This window comes from Dendrobium catenatum, unplaced genomic scaffold (genome assembly GCF_001605985.2).
Source record: "Dendrobium catenatum unplaced genomic scaffold, ASM160598v2 fragScaff_scaffold_1638, whole genome shotgun sequence".
NCBI classification, from domain to species: Eukaryota; Viridiplantae; Streptophyta; class Magnoliopsida; order Asparagales; family Orchidaceae; genus Dendrobium; species Dendrobium catenatum.
Genome location: NW_021320100.1, coordinates 1,104,484 through 1,122,859, shown reverse-complemented (window position 1 = coordinate 1,122,859; position 18,376 = coordinate 1,104,484). Strand labels below are relative to the sequence as shown.

General features: G+C 34.9%; 1 protein-coding gene across 1 annotated transcript; it reads left to right on the top strand.

The window, feature by feature from the left end:
• The first annotated feature begins 9,612 nt into the window (after positions 1-9,612).
• LOC110098098 lies at positions 9,613-13,348 on the top strand. Its single transcript, XM_020824812.2, has 2 exons — positions 9,613-10,158; positions 12,504-13,348. Exons 1-2 carry the CDS (start codon positions 9,673-9,675, stop codon positions 13,320-13,322), a joined length of 1,305 nt encoding a protein of 434 aa, XP_020680471.2. The 5' UTR covers positions 9,613-9,672; the 3' UTR covers positions 13,323-13,348.
• The last annotated feature ends 5,028 nt before the right edge of the window (positions 13,349-18,376 follow it).

Here is an 18,376-nt window from a genome sequence, read left to right as displayed (position 1 = left end):
ATTTGATTTGGGATATAACTACATATATCCAAAATCTGGGAGGAGGAAGTGTGTCAGTGTTTTGAAGAAATTTTATAATTTTGCGTCAATAATTTTTTTAAACCTTTGAAATATATTTTTAGATTTCAAAAGTTTCGATGTCTAAATATAGGATGGCAACCGATATGTCTCCAAATAATTATCTTGATCAGGCTCAAATCTTGATATGAATAAGAGTCAGAAGGATCAAAAATTAAATCCAAGATCATCTAAACTCCGATTTCAACAAACTTACAATCAAATTAAACATCTTAAAGAGACGAACTCAACGATGCTAAAATCGGTCCAATCTGAGTCCAAATGGGTCCAAATCGTGGGCTTGATGCACATTTAGATATTTTACAGCATAAATTGAATAATTAAATAATATTAAAATATTGCATGTTTATAGTCGAATCAAGCAGCTTGATTAGTTGAATCCAATAAGCCCAAGATTGCTTGATTATGACATTATTTAAGCACTAAAATGCTTGATAAATACTTCACGACCATAATATTGTGTGACTTGTAATGCTTTATGGTGTAAAATGTTGGCCCTTAAAAAAGAAGCATAATATTAAGTTAAGTGTTGTAGAGATGAGGTTGCTTAGGTGGAAGAGTGGTTGGATGGAGATATTATAAACAGAATTCATGTTGGATGGTTGAAATGGAGGATTGGATTGGACATATTGTGTGATAGATAAGTTCCCTTAAAACTTAAGGGAGAATTCTAAAACATGGTGGTGAGATCTACAATTTTTTATGGTGTAGAATGTTGGCCTATAAAAGAGAAGCATAATATTAAGTTAAGTGTTACAAAGATAAGGATAATTAGGTGGATGAATGGATGGATGGAGATATTATTAGCAGAATTCATGTTGGATAGTTGAAATGGGGGAATGCATCAGACATATTATGTGATAGATAATTTCCACTCAAACTTAAGGAAAAATTATAAATAATGGTTGAGAAACCTGTAATGTTTTATGGTGTAGATTGTTGGCCATTAAAAGAGAAGCATAATATTATGCTAAGTTTTGCAGAGATGGGGATGTTTAAGTGGATGAGTGGCTGGATGAAAATATTATTGGCACAATTCATGTTGGATTATTGAAATAGAGGAATGCATCAAGCATATTGTGAGATATAAAAGTTCCCCTCAAACTTAAGAGAAAATTCTAAAAAATGGTGGTGAAACCTGCAATGATTTATGGTGTAGAATGTTGACCATTAAAAGAGAAGCATAATATTAAGTTAAGTGTTACAAAGATAAAGATACTTAGGTGGATGAGTGGCTAGATAGAGATATTATTCGAAAAATTCATTTTCGATGGTTGAAATGAAGGAATGTATCAGACATATTGTGTGATAGATAAGTTCCCCTAAAACTAAAGGGAAACTTCTAAAAAATGGTGGTGAGACCTCTAATGATTTATGGTGCAGAATGTTGGCTATTAATTCACATGAAAAGGTTAGAGTTCCTCTAGTGGAAGATAAGATTGAGAGTCACCTTAGATGATTAGGTCACATAAAATGATGACTCCCTGATGGTTTGGTTAGGAAACAAGGTGTATTAGTGTGTTATATCAATTCACACACTATTTCTTAATATATATCGAGTGCATGATGCACTCACACAATCATCTATGTAAACTTTTAAAATCATCATTATTGCACATATTATTTAATTCTTTTTAAATTGATATAAATATCATTATTTGGTTGTAGGAATTTATATTCCAAGTGTGTTATGGAGATTCCCTGGATGCAATACATTAATAGATGAATTTTTAAACTGAGTGAATTATATAATTCAGGTACGTTGTCAATTACCTTCATTTATATCAAAGAGTAGGTTTCGTTATCCATGCTCTAAACACAAAAATCAAGCCTATCTCACACCATATTAGATTAATTTTGATCTATATCGGAGAGGATTCATGCCAAAATATTGGTATTAGGCTTAATATGGTGAGTACGAGCCTTATTTTGACGCTCAGTGTGGCACATCTACAAGTTTCAATATAGTAAAGGAAGAAAGAGTTAGGACATTTAAGGACTTAATTTATGATGCAATTAGACCACACTTTTAATAATATATGGAAGAATCCCCAAATAAAGAAGCACAAAACTTTTATAATTTATTACACACTATGTAACAACCAATTTGAAATGGTTATACTACTCACTCGGAGTTATCCATAGATGTGAAGATGTTAAGCATTAAGATAAAATCGAATATACCCTAAGAATGCTTTAATTAGTTTATTGGCCTATTTAAGGAAACTAACCCTACATTTAATATAATTCTAATAGATTTATGCTTTATTAAAAAATTAGTTTTCAAACTTGGTTTGATAACTATAAAAATATATTATTGTGTTAACAGATGCATGTTATACTATGTGGATAATTTATCAAAGATTGCATGTCATCATTGTAACTCTCAATGGTTTAAACTAAATTTTAAGAAAAAAAAGAAAGTAAAAGAATGTACTTGTCAGTCGATTTTTTTACTTATCCATCATTCTTAGATTGTAATGTTTATATGTATTTATAAGTTCTACTGCACATATGAGACGGCATAAGAAATAGAACTCACAAGTTAGTGTTCTAACACATTATTTAGAAGTAGAAGACTGAAAATAATTTGACCATACACATCCTACCTTCATTGCATAACTAATGAATGTAATATTAGGATCATGTACAGATGGTTTTACTCCATTTAACCAATCTTGCTCATCTTAGTCATACTAGCCCATGATACTCACCTCCTACAATCTTCCTCCAAAGTTGTGTATGACTACATTCTACATGTTTCTAACACTTATCATTTCAGGCCCACACAACCCAACAGCCAATATAGATGTATTTTTGCAACCTTTGATCAATTACTTAAATTTATTATGGAATGAATGACCCATCACATGTGATATCTCAACCAAACAAAGTTTTATATTGAGGACAATGTCACTTTGGACAATTAGTGACTTTCTAGCATATGGTATATTTTATGCTTAGAGCAATACATGTAAGCTAGCTTGCCCATATTGCATAGAAAATACTAAATCATTCACTTTGAAGCATGGAGGAAAAAAATACTTGGTTTCACTATCAGCATATATTCTTACTTATAAAATATCCATTCAGGCAAAACAATACTGCTTTCACTAAAAATAGAGTGGAGATGACACAACCTCCACCAAGGTTAAGTAGTGAGGAAATACATGAAAGAGTAAATTTTACACCCATGATAATTGATTTTCCATCATTAACTATTCATAAAGTGCTCGGATATGGAGTTACTCATAATTAAACTAAGAAGAGTATTTTATGGTCTTTTTCAGATTGGAGAATAAATTTGATCAAACATAATTTAGATGTGATGCATATATATAGAAGAATATTTTTTAATAATGTGTTCAATACAATTTTGGACATTAAGGATAATTCTAAAGATAATCTAAAAGATAGGATTGATTTGAAGGAGGGAAAAGCTTGAGTTGAAGGAAGGTAAAAATAATAAAACTCTAAAGCCAAAAGCTCCATTCACCCTCACTTTAGAGTTGAGGCGAGCAATTTGTGAGGTGTAGAGCCTAAAACTATGTAATGGATATACTTCCAACCTCATTAGATGTGTTACCTTAAGATCGAGGAAGTTGTTTGGATTGAAAATCCATGACTATCAAATCTTAATAGAATATTTTCTACCCATTGCTTTTAGTTCTCTTTCAGATTTAATCTTAAATCCTTTGACTAAACTAAGTATCTTTTTCGATGACTTATTCTCATCAAGACTTAATGAAGAATATTTATTTTATATTGGGGATAACATTCCTTTCATTCTATGCAAGCTTGAGAAGATATTCCCTCTAGGGTTTTTTGACTTCATGGATCATTTGTTTATGTATTTACCATATGAGGCTAGAGTTGGTGAACATGTTCAATATCGGTTAATGTATCTTTTTGAGAGGTAATTTTGTGTAAATATAGCATATCAAATATTATTATTTAGTTTTAAATTTATAACCATCAATCATTCAGGAACTTAAATAAACTTAAGAAGATTGTGCATACTTAATGTATGTGACTTCTCAATTTTGCTCATACTACTTTCACACAGAGTTAGAATCAACAAGGAATATTATACCTTAAAATTTGGGTAATCAAGATGTAAGTCCATCTACCAATAACATATTAGCATTCAACGGATGTGGCGAGGCAGTAAGAGCTTGTACCATGGGCTATTTGATAAATAAGAAGATGAAAGTTGCCTTGTTGTACTCACTACTTAATTATGCTAAAGTTGAGTTATATCTCAATTAAGTTTAAGTTAAGATTTTATAAATTTTATAAAATCATATATAGAGACCCTAAATTCAAAACTTATGTAGGAAGTTTGTTAATGGTCTGACTACAACATTATTATTATAGTGGGAAAAGAGAGTGGAATATGAATTTCTAAATTGGTTAAAAGAATGGTATTTATTTTAACAACTCAATTCAACCTTATATATAATCAATTAACTTAGTGAAAATGATCATAACATACTTACACTTTTTACACCAATTAGGTCCACAATTAAACCAGATATTTATTAGAGAAAGAACTAATGAATCTAGCTTGAGGACCTGTTGCGAGCAGTAAAATGTTGGCCAATTTTTATTATTAATAGTTAGAGATTTCAAACCAAAGCTTGGTGAAGGTTGGAAAATAAAAATTTATGGTGTATGTGTGAAAGGAAATAATCATATAGATAATGATTGTGAGTATTATTGGGTCTTATAGGAAGTACTACAGTTCGAATATCCTAGTGAAGAGAATAACTTGTATCTTTTTAATTGTGATTGATTTGATCTAGTGCAAAATAGAGAAATAAGAGTGCATCCACTTTATGGTATTACAGAAGTAAAGTGAGGAAGAAGATATGGAAAATATGATCCATTTGTCTTTGCTAGCCAAGCTACCCAACTATTTTTTGCGACTTATCCAAGTAGATTATAGGGTAAGCAAGATTAGCCTGTAGTCATCAATACTAAACCTATGGGGTTTATTAGGAATTATGTATTAATACTAGTGGCACATCAGGAAGAGTGTATGTTAAACTTTAAAGAGCCTGCTGATGATGTAGATGATCAAATTATAGCTAATGAAATCGAGTTGCAGTTAGAGGAGGTAGACTTAGACATTGAAGAAAATATTGAAGATGTTAGTAGTGAGGATGTGGTCTCATCAGATGAAAGTGAATTACTTAGTGATAATAATAATGAAATAAATATGAATCACCTAGTATGTTTTTTCACATGTTAGCATATATACAATAGTTCTTTTTTTACATGTTAGTATCATTACATTAGATTTTTTTTTTTTTTTTACATATTAGCATATATATAATAGTTCCTTTTCTTGCATTTAACTTACTTATCTCTTGCATTTCTATTAACATATAAATTATAGCTAATTATTTCTTCTACTTTCTACAAATTTCTTCTGGAGGTGGTGAGCCCCATAAGCGCCCGATCACAAATATTTTTAGGATCAGAAAGAATACTAGTGGAGGATCCAGTATGGGTAGAGGTACTGAGGGGACCTCCTCTTCACATCCTAGCCTAGGCCCCCTTTACCTACACCTCATGAAGGGAGTCCTCCGTTTTACTCCACAGACCCCCTTTTCCATCACAAAACCCTGTGCAGACGGCTCCTTATTACTCATACTACCTGACCATATTCTCATGGATTCTCTGCTACTTATTCCTATCCATTAAAACTTCCACCATTTTACTACCCACAACCCCCTCAGCCCTATGTAGCTGGACCTTCCACCCTAACTGTAGTTGGACCTTCCACGTAGGCTGCCATTGAACTGATTGCAGATGGGAACATGTTAATTTAGCATGAGGGTGACACATAAGAAAATGTGTATGTTTTATATTACACATATATTTGAGAAATAATATTCTTCAACTAAATTATTTTTGCAGGTCTTATCCATCAAAGCGGCCCACGCACAAGATACGTGATATCATATAGAGCGGGTTTGAAGTTCTATATGTCTCTTGGAAGAAAATCCTAATGGAAGTGTGTGACATGTGGTTCAGGGAGTTTGAGGCTAGTACGTTATAATAGTATTAACATCTCTTCATATTTTAATATGTTAATAAAGAATATTTTTTCTAATTTGTTTTATACAATAAGATTTCTATTGGTTGCGTGAGCATGTTACTCAAATTAAAACAAATTTTGAGAAATGCAAAGCAACCTTCCTGTGAGACATGTTCACTTAGATTAGGAGGGAAGACGAGCAACTGCTTTGGATTAGAGAGGGTGTATGGAAATAGCTCAATAGTGCTTGGGGTAGCCCAAATTTTATGGTTAGAAGGGAGAAAAATAGACATAACCAAGCTTCTGACATCAAAGGATAGGTAGCTCCCTCTATACTGGGGCTCAGTTCCACACTGAGCATGAATGATGATTGGTAAGAGTTTTAATATATTTTAATAATGTTTTATTTATACACGCTAATTTAAGTATATTATAGAAGGAGATACTTTATAGAGAACCCACTGCATTTGAGTTATATAGTCATACTCATTAACGCCAGGAGGACTAGCAGTGGGTTGATGAGCGAGTTAGGAAGACATATGTAAGTGTATAAGCATATTATACTTATAGAAATATTGTAAGTGATGATTATATGATGAGTAATTTATGTTATATTTTATAAGATGAGTATATATAGCTTCGAGAGAGTCAGACTATAGCAAGTGAGGGTTCCTATAGGGGATGTGCAGATGTATCTGACTGCCGCACTTGGTCAGAAGCGGTAGGTGGAATGCAAAAGGGACGTGTTTATGAATTAGGCTCGCAAGCCTACGAATGTGAGGGATTGCCCTCTTTTGCTACTAGCTACTCCATATGAAACTAATAGAGTTTATATAGCCAACATGTAACTAACTTTATAGTAGAGTTAGAAAATGTACAAAAAAAACACAAGCACATATGAACATTCAGATACTAGATGAGCTTAGAAGATTAAGATAGTAGATTAGCAAAAATCAACATGCACTTACATTGGTTGGAGATGAGAGTGATATAGATTCCGCCAAGAGTGTCTATAAAAATATTTTTGATAAATTTTATTTCTTTTGATGTATAAGAACTATTGAAACTTTAATAGTGAATTATATAATTTTATCAAATGTAGCTATTTGTTTGAGGTATTGGAATGTTATTGTTGGATTATTATTGATTTGTATTACTGCTTTTGATTATTGCTTTTAAATTGTTTGAATTAGTCTTCTTAGAAAGCTCAATAACAAATAGCAATAGCTTTTTTTTTATGCTATTAGTTTCTACATATTTGTGGCATAATTTTCATCCCAAATGTTGATATGATGAACTAGTATCATTTTTTTTGTGTTAGATTTTGTGATGGAAATATCCATCACAAAATGCGACGGCTTTGTGATGGATTTTCCATCACAATGTACAATGTATATTCCACTCCAATTTACAAAAAAATTTTGGTCGTATAGCCTCTGCAAATCCGCCACAAAATATTTGCGACGGATTTGTTCCCTCGCTAATACTTTTTCTAGGCGAGTTTTAACAGTGGAATCAATTCTTTTGCAAATCCGGCACAAACCTGGATTTGTGATGGATTTCCCTTATTTTGCAGCGGATTATTCCACCGCAAAAAAGCTGAATTTCCTATAGTTAGATTTTTCATTTTTAAAACATTTTTTAATTTTTTTGGTTGTTATGACAAAGGTGGTGATGGAGCATAATTTGATAAAGATATAAGTAAAGGAGGTTACTTTGAGGGTGTTAGCAACAAAGACCACATTAAAGGTGATAGTGTACGAGGCTAAGACAAGTGTGAAAATGGAGGATTTATGGTGATGAAGAGCATGAAATGGTATCCTAGCTAGTCTTAGCTTTAGTGGCAATCCATTCTATGGAATCCCCGATAATGTTAGAAAGGAAGAGCAATATACATAAAGATGTGATCTACCAAGATGGGAAACACTTTTATGAGTTGCATTTATGATAGAAAATGAGAAGTCATAATAGTATTGATTGAGTAACTACAGCAAATAGTCATTGACAAATAAGAGAAAGTATACACATTCAAGGAAATGGTAGTGCGACATGACATAAAGATAGGTTTAATTGAGTCTCTTCAAGGGATTGTGATTTTTTTACTTCTATGAACATAAGGAGAATATTATGCAGAGGAACAAGATATTGGCTATTAATTCTCTTTGTTTTTTTTTTAAATAGATTAAATTAATAAGAAGCGACTCCCTTGAATTTTTGACTACTTAAGGAGTAATAAAAAAGGCTTTCATTATCAAATATATCCAATAATTTAACGCTTAGATGTAAGAGATCAAAGATAAAATATAAAGAGTTTGAAAGATAAAAGAGGGTTACATGTATCTCAATGCAGATATATTTCAAAGGCTCTGAAGAAACTTTAAATGGATAGTGTTAAATCCATTTTGTCTCTGTTGGGTTGATATTTTGATCTTTAAGCCTTATAGTCTAAAGTTGAATGTATGTGAATATAATTTCTTATGCAAGTGTAGTTGGCAGTCTCATATACTCTATGATTTACATTATACCAGATATATCTTATGCAATGAGTACGTTATGTAAATACACGAGTAAACTTGAAAGATAGCATTGAAGGGCTATCAAACAGATTTTGATATATTTGAAAAGTGTAATAATAACAAGGCTCTACTTTCTCCCTATGTATATAGGCACCCCATCCTAAATCATGTAAATATCTTGTGTTCTTGCTCGTGCTTATTCTCTATTTTCTTTTTGTTGTTTCTATTATTGCTTACTCTTCATGTGCATAATATTTCTTGAAATCTACTTATTTTACTAAGATTGTGTAGGGAACAATAATATAGTAAACATCAATTATTAATTATTTTTACAAAAGTTTGCCACAGTCAATACTTATACAAAATCTCTAACTTAGCTCATGGTGAGTGAAACCTAAGAGAGTATTTAATATTACGAGTATAGACATCATACCTATAAGAAGTTGATATTAAAAACTTAAAATATAGTTTTATTTAGTAAAAATTGATTAGATATTGGATTTTAAAATATATTTAATAATTTTAAATTAAACTTTCATCAAATTTAAATGATGAGTTAAATTTATATCATTGATTTAGTAATTAAAGCTTTCTTATTAACTATAATTTACTCATTTAATTTTAGAACCTCCCTAAGACATCCTTTTCCGCAGCTAACCAATAACTGCCACGTGCGGGTAGAGGAGCCGTCATAACGACCTTCCAAAAAAATAAGAAAACCGCCACGTGTCTATCCACATCCCAACCCGGTGACCAGCTAATCACCCACCCCCTATCGACCCTAGACAATAAAATCCCATCATATTCAGATCCCGCTCCCCACTAAATAAATTCGAAATGACAAAATAGTCCCTCTCATTCAATATCTTTGAATATTAGTCCACGCGTACGATGAGGACAAAATCGTCACAACATAATATAAGCCGTTGCTCCTTCTTCCTTAACCTCCTCGTGCGCTGCACCTCTATTTCATCGCAACCCCACCCTGATCAATTACTCCGGCAGCCAACTTCGCCGACGAGAGAAAATTCGATGAAAAAACTGATGAGGAACTCCGATCATTACAACCGCGCTCATCGGATTCTCTTGCTCCCGACGGCTCCATTCCTCCTCCTCCTCCTCTTCCTCGTCGCCTATTACTACAGTCCCGCTCCCCTGTTCACCATCTCATCTCTCAAATCGCTCCGCCTTTCCCTCCCTATAACCTCCACTCCTCTCCATTCCGTCTCCTCTTTTCTGGCGGCGGAAGTGAGGGCATCGAAGATCGCGATCTGTCTCGTCGGAGGCGCGCGGCGGTTCGAGCTCACGGGGCCGTCGATCATGAAGAACTTGCTGATGGAATACCCGAACGCTGATCTCTTCCTTCATAGTCCTCTCGATAAGGATTCCTTCAAATTCTTTCTTCTCAAGGACGCGCCGAGGATAGCCGCCATGCGGATCTTCGAGCCCGGACTCATCTCCGAGAATGAATCGCAGCTTCGCGTGCTTCGATTTCGCGATTCGCCGAATGGCATTCAGGTTGGTCTATTCCTCCCTCGCCGGCCGGCTCGTCTTCCTCCCTAGCTGGTTTCCCTTTCTGACGTTTTATTTATGCATCCTGCTTATTTTTGGTAGTGAAAAACTATTCTTTACAATTAAAATATTTAAGTTATTTTTCTCTCAATAATTTCACAACTATAAATTGAATATATAAAAATTTAATTAAAAAAAATCTTTACTTATAATTAATTTGCTTTTGAAAATGCTAATTGAATTAAATTTCATGAATTTGACATAAAAAGAGAAGACAAGACAAGCGCCTAATTTTTGAAAAAAAGGCAAATATTAAACATCATTAGGTTCTTATAAAATCTTTTCTTACATAATAAATATCTTACTATATATGTATATATATAAAAAGTTAGAAATTCTGGCATTAAAGAAGTTATAAAGAATTTCTTATAAAATTTCTAACCATAAATAAAGGTACGAAGATTGAAGAGATTATTAAAGCGGTGATGAGCACAACTGATATTTCACAGAAACTCTACATAAAATAAGAAATTTGCACAATGCAATGTTTCGTATGCCTTACTTTCTATTTTTTCAATGAAATGGCTATGGAAGTTGATGGATATGGCTCAACGTGCCTAGACGACATAGCTTAATTTTGATTTAAATAAGCTTTTGCAAACCATATAATTAATTATTTTAAGAATGCATTTTTTCTTCGAAGCACGTTTGATTTGAAAAGAGAAGTAAACGATAAATAAAAATAAAAATTTTATATAAAAATACTCTAATATAAATTGTGCGAGAATAATTTTAAAATCATGAAGGGTATTTGAGGAATGGTTGCAATGTTTTATTTAGGTTTCGTTTCTAATGGTTTTCTTACTAGTTCTTAAAATAACATTTTAGTAGAACAAATTTAACTTTTGTACAAAAAAGTTGATTTAAGAACTAACAAGAAAGTCATCTCAAACAAAACTTTAATTGTGAAGTTACTGTGGATCACAGTTTTCTTATTGCTTTGTTTTTTTAGATCACACCTATAGTTTATATTTGTTCATTATTTTTTATTGCTTTCAAAAAAATTTGTGCTTAAAAGCTACTTTCTACAATAACTTTCAGAAAATTACTTTCTTCGAATTCACAGTTGTTTTACAAACACATTTACAAAAGTTGTAGTCATTCCAAACTATTGGTGCAACCAATTCAAGCAACTCGCAAGCCAGCTCGAGCTCGCTAGTCGATCTTATCGAGTTTAGATCCTACCGAAGCTTATTGTCGAGCTCGCATTCAATCCTACCGAAGCTCGGCTTGATTACTCGTTGAGCGGCTCGTGGGGCGGGCTCAGACGCGGATGCGAGATCACTGGGCAAAGTTTGACTCAGACTCAGAGAGAGATCGAGGGCAGAATTATACCGAGGTGGATGAGGACTCTGACTCAGAGTCAGACGAGGCAGAGTGAAAAACGGAACAAGGTATAAGTGGAATGAGGTGGACACAAGCTTAGATGCAGAATGTGGTGAATGCGGGCTCAAAAACGGAACAAGGTTGATGCAGAATTGAGGCAAATGAGTACTACACAGACGCGAAATCCAGGCGGAGGAAAGTTTGGCATATACGTTAAACTAGTAGAGGCGGATGAGAAATCGAGCTGCTTGATGAACTCATATTCTCTGTCAAGAGTAGAGCTCGAGCTCATCTTTTGAGTTGAGTAGAGTTTGAGTTTGGGTTCGAGGACGGATTTTGGCTTGTGAGTCAAGCTTGAGTTAGGCCTGACTCGAGTTCGACTCGACTGGTTTGCACCTCTATTCCAGTCTGACCCTAACTTAACTATTCAAGTTGCAAAAAGAAGCTTCTCATATCAGACATTTATGAAAAATAGTAAAAAAAAAAATATTAAGAAAGTATTAGTTAAAAGAAATTGTTAATACTATACTAAAATCAAAATAACTAGAAAACTGCTCAGAATAGTTCTTAAATTTACTTGAAGATGGTGCTATACATGAAGAGTTTGGCACAAATTCTGTTCAAATAAAATCGAAAAGAAATGAAACCAGTCAAAATTAAAATGAAATTAGTTTTCATTCATTTCTTGGGATAATTTTAGAAGAAATTCATTGGATTTGTTTTAATTGATGAGAAATTTAAATGCTTATTTCTTGCTGTAAGAGTCCAATATTAATTTAATAATTTTTAATTAGAATCCAGCATATTTTTTATGATAAAAATAAACTATTTATTAAAATTTCACAAATAAATCTAAAATTTAAATTATATTTAAATCAAACACTCTGTGTAAACTATAAAACATATTAAGTTTTATTAATTTAAATTCCTTCAACCAAAATAAACCCAATATTTACATTCTACAGGGGCTATTACAATACTTCAATCTGGTGGAGGGCTGCCTCTCCTTAATCCACGCGCACGAGACGAGCCACAACTTCACTTACCAATGGATCGTCCGTACTCGAGTTGACGGCTACTGGTCCGGCCCGCTCGACCCGACCACATTCCAGCCCAACTCATATGTCATCCCACCCGGCTCCAAATTCGGCGGCTTCAACGACCGCTTCGGCATCGGCGACCGTCCTTCCTCAAAGGTGGCGCTTTCTCGCCTCTCCCTTCTCTCCTCGCTCGACGCGGCCGGCTACCGCAACCTCAACTCTGAGTCCGCCTTCAAAGCTCAACTCGACACATCAAAGATAGAGGCGCGGGAAGCCCCGCTCCCATTTTGCGTGTTGAGTGATCGCCGGTACGAGTTTCCTCCGGGAAGGTACGGCGTGCCGGTGGCGTCAATGGGGAGCAGAGGGCCGTTGAGCGGGGCGAAGTGCAGGCCATGTGCGGCGGCGTGTGTGGGGAAGTGTGTGGAGGAGGTGGAGAAAGTGGTGGATAGAGGGTGGAGCTGGGGGGAGTGGAAGACGGGGAGTATGGAACTATGTGATGCGAGCGGTGAGTGGGAGAGAGGGTGGGAAAAGTATTTTGATGAGGTGGCGGGGGAGGAGGTGGCGGCGGTACGGCGGGGTGTGGTGGGGATGGATTGGAGAAGCTGTGAACGGGAGTTTGAGGGTATGAAGAAGAGGGTTGGGAGTTGGGATGCGCCGCCGGTCGAAGAGATCTGCCGGTTGGGGTTGAACCGGTCGTCTGTTTCAGCGGGTGAAGGGACCTCGATCATGCATGGTGTATACTAGTTTGTATATAGAGTTTATTCTTTTTGGGTAGGGAAAGGGAGGACTCAGGATGATTTTCTTACATAATTTTTAGGAGTATTTACATAAATATATTCTATGATTTTTAAGTATTTTGCATATCTATTATTTATATAATATTAAAAATTTTTAATTACAACAAAAACTAAAATTATATATACATATATGAATTTTTTATAGAATTTTTATGTATTTAGATATCTAATAATTATTAATTTTTTAATATAACATATGAATTTTTAAATCTTATAAAAAATACCACTAATATTTGTTTTTCTAGGAGGATTTATATCTATATCGCATAATTTTTATATATTTATATATCTAACACTTAAATTAGGATATGGATTTATATAATATCTAAATTTTTAAAATGCATCAAAATTAAAAATACTATTAGTCTATACTTACACATACAATTTTTATATATTCACATATTTAGAATCTAAACTTTATATATATTATGTAGAATTTAAAATTTTAAATCACATTAAAAAAATATCATATAGATATACTTTATAAAGTAAAGTACATATTTTAATACATATATTTTGATATGATAAAATACAAAAATATTTTATTAAAATATGTTAGATATATAAATACATAAAAATTATATGATATAATCTAAAATACCATTTATGTATTTACAAATCCAATATCTAAATCTTATATTAACTCATAAAACACCACAAAAAATTATAAAAATATCACTAAAAAATACGTTTCTATAACATGAAATATACTTTTGCTTATATATATTTTGATAGGATTGTTATGCTAAGTGTTGTATAAATAAATATAAAAAATTAAGTATTAAATATGTAAATAAATAAAAAATATGTAATAAATATGTAAAAATCCCCTCTTGTTTTCTTTTGATTTGAATTAAAACGTACTGTAGCTGTGGTTGGATACAGTTGCTGTTGGATTGTATGATTAGACTATTATTATATTATTTTTAAACAAATATTACTCTAATTAATTCAAGCCATTAATAGTTCATCGGACGCCTAATATTATCAGAGAAAACAATTTAAATTAACTTGGGTGATTTAAATTGAATTTGATGACTGTAATGTAAAAGATTACTCTGATTTTACAAAAGATAATTATCTCCATTAATTATTTGAAATTAATAGGACGGTTCGAATGATGATTAATGGAGAAGATTTGGATCCCTAATTTTGATTAAGATTAATTATTGAAGCTGTTACATATTAAATTAAAATAAAAAGTGTGTTATTGGAAGGCAACGTACTCTTTTTAATTAGATAGAGGACTGCGTACCTAAAGATCAAGCAGGGGTTGCATTGTTGGTACGTTGCTATCGGATTGGTTGGTGACTTGGTGGGTTTAGTTAATCTTGAAAGAAATCAAGAACTTAAGGGTTTGTTGAGGTTTTTATTATTATTTTTTTTTTTTGTTTTAAGGGCATTATATTTTTTAATATTTTTTGAAATATTTAGTTGAGTAAGTTGTTACTTTATATATATATATATATATATATATATATACTAATTATATATATACTTATATATTATATTATATATATATATATATATATGAGAGTTAATAGTACCAACAAATTTGGAGTATTTGATCAGATGGTGGAACATTTATATATCATAATGATTTTTTTTTTATCGGATTCTTATCTTGATGGCTTGCTCTGCTCTGCTAGGGTTCCGTGCCCTTTCCCCTTCGACGTCATTTGGGGTTTTCTTCTCCTTTGATTTTCAGGTATTAGTTTTTACCTTATGGCGTCTGCTCGCCTTTGTGATCCTGAATTTTTAACTGGGGCTTTTGCGCCTCTTTCGTTTTAGGAAGCTTTATCTGGTATTTCTTCGTCTTCCTTCCCTGAGTTAAGTGTGACTTCTAATCGTGGCTTGTTAATTTCTAAGGAAGAGGTCCGGTCGCTAGCTGCACCCTTTGAATTTTCTTTGGATGGGCGTTTTCTGTGTAGACGACCTTTGGTTGATGCTATTCGAAAATTTTGCTTCAATTTAAAGTTGTTAGGGGATTTTTCGGTCACTGTGCTTAATCACCGGAATATTTTGATTAAACTGGTGAATGATTTTGATTATTGCCAGATTTTTTCACATAAATCTTATTTTGTTCAAAATTGCTATATGAAAGTAGTGAAATGGTCTCCCAATTTGGATGTTGAGGTGGATTCTCCTATTGTGCCTATCTGGGTTTCTTTCCCCCTCCTTAGGCCTCGTCTATTTTCTCCTAGGATTCTTTTCGGATTAGGTTCTCTGTTTGGTCTCCCACTCAAGTCGGATATGGCTACTGCGTCCGGTTCCCGTCCGTCTATGGCTCGTATTCTTGTTGAAATGGATGTTACCAAGAAACATGTTGATAAGATTTGGGTTGGTTCTGTGGAATCGGGCTGTTCAGACTGTAAATTTCGATGATATTCCTCATTTTTGCATGCATTGTAATTCCTTAGGTCATTCTAAGGATTTATGCCTTATTTTACATCCTTCTCTAAAAGTTTCTAAACCTGTGGATGTCCCGTGCGGGAAGCCGGAGTTGATTGAGTCTGATGATGTGAACTTTAATCTCTCTAGGGAGGATACTGTTGTGCAGGAAGTTGTTGCTAATAATTCGGAGGATGCTTGTTGCGTCCAGGAGTATTCGCGGCGGGAGAGAAATATAGAGTTTATCGTCTTAGCATTGTACGGAAATTCGGCACGCAATAAGATAAGAGAAAGGGTCTAGCATTTATGAGACACCAAGATTTTTACATGGAAAACCCCTAAAAAGGGGGAAAAACCACAGAGCCTAGCCCAGTTTGAATGAATCCACTAGTATTGCAGTCGATTACAAATGAGGCCCTTTCTTGGGAGAAGGCCTTAGCTTGATGTACATTTTATAGAGTACATTACATGATGTGAAAACAAAGAATCACTATTGACATGTTCGTTTGGTCTGGAGGACCGTAGTCGGCGGGCGACGAAGGTCGAAAGGCTTGTAGTCGGTGGGCGACGTAGGTAGGAAAGATTGTAGTCGGCGGGCGACATAAGTCAGGAGGACCGTAGTCGGCAGGCGACGGATGCCGCAAAGACTGTAGTTGGTGGGCGACGTAAGTCAGAAGGACCGTAGTCGGCGGGCGACATAAGTCAGGAGGACCATAGTCGGCTGGCGACGGAGGCCAGAAGGACAGTTGCCTTACGAGAGAGGTTGGAAGGACTGTGTCTAACGATGAAGGTCAGAAGGACGGCGTCAGGTAGAAGTCCAACAGTGGAAAGAAATCCATATTCGGATATACGTCCAGCGAAAGTTTGATAACCGATAGAAGTCCGGCATCGGGTAGAAACTTGGCGAAGAGTGAAAGTCAGGTGTCGGGTAGAAGTCCGACGTCTGTTGGTGGACGAGGAGAACTCCGGCATCACTTGGGCGAAGTTTCGGCGTCAGGAGGGAACTTTGTCGTTAATTGAGAAGAATTTCTGCATCCCATGGAAGTTGGGCAGAATTCTGGCATTCTCCCTAATATCCGGCAGTGTTTCGGCATATTCAGGCGGTGAGAAGAGCTCCGGCGGTGGTCAAGGAGGAGAGGATTCTCCTGTTCCCCTTTCTCTTCTTCTACCCTTCTTCTTCTCTCTCTTCACTTCAGTCCCCCTTTGTGAAGAATGAGGGATCTATTTATAGTTTTTTTGGAGTGGCGTGGCTCGTAAATAGGTGTGAGATCATGGGCGAATAGGGAGTGGTTTAAATGGACGGCTGATATTGAACCCTTCGATCGTGCACCGCTCGTTGGACATTTGGAGGCCTTAATGATGTCGGAATTTGACGATCTTAGGCTCGTTGGATTCGTCTCGTCGAGCCGCTTGATTTCAGTATAAGCTCATTAAAATCAGAGACCATTTAGTAACTCAAATTGTGATTTGAACCTTCCAACAGTGCTTCGGGTCCTTGATTTGGACCCATTTGGGCTCGGATTGGGTTGAATTTGGTGTCGTTGGGTTCGTATTTCCGAGACGCTCAGTTTGACTATAAGCTCGCTGAATTTAATTTTTGAAGTTTCCGGTTTAGGTTTTGTCTCGAGATTCGTGCCCGATCAAGATAATTTCATGATGACGTATCAATGCTGTTACTGTTTTGTCTCCTAATGCTATACCTTTTATTCTCTTGGTGGATGGTATTGGTCTTACGGATGGTGCTGTTGATTTGGTTCCCTCTGTGAATCCTTATGAGAATTCTATGTGCGTGGTGGCTCCTCTGGTTTTGAATTCTATGCAGGTTAATGAGGCTTTGCTGTCTGTGGAGTTGGTTGCTCCGATTCATGGTGTGGTGGTCCCTGGTGTTCATAATGTATCGGAAAATCTGGTTGTTAATGTGGATAATTTGCTGATAGTGTGCGAGTGGATAACTTGAAAGAGAATTCGGTGTGCTCTAACACTTTAGTGGATGTTCCTGTTAATTTGGTCGATACGCATATTTTGGTCAATCGCTTGGGGAAAATTCTGGATTTGATATGCGAAACCATATGGATTGGCTGAATGGATCGTCTAAAGTTGAATCGGAATCCGATTTTTAGGATTGTGGTTTGGCTTCTCCGGATATTTGTGGAGGATCGGACCCTGGAAATGATTTTATTTTGGTTCGTGATAGGCCTGTTATCTCAATTGCTTCTCGTGGGAGATTCCGTGGGAGGGGCGAAGGAGAAGATAACCTTTCTGTATAATGTATTTTTCCCCTGTTTCTACGGGTTGATTTTTGCGATTTGGTTGTGCGCTGGTTGATAGGGCAATGATGTGGCTGGGGCTCGTATCCCTTTAGCCTTGCTGGTGGCAACCAATGGTACAATTCTTATTGGTGGATTTCGGGCGATGCTGACTCCTTTTGGATGGTCCGTGCGGGGCTTCTGGGATGCTGGGAGCATCGGCCTTTTTACTGAGCCCTTTTTTGGTAGTTTTTTATCTTCTCTTTTTTTATTTTGTGTTCATTTGCTGTTGTAACCGCCTTGAATTTTGCTTAATATATTTGCTTTGTTAAAAAAAAAAGGAAAAAAAGGAAGATTTTTACAA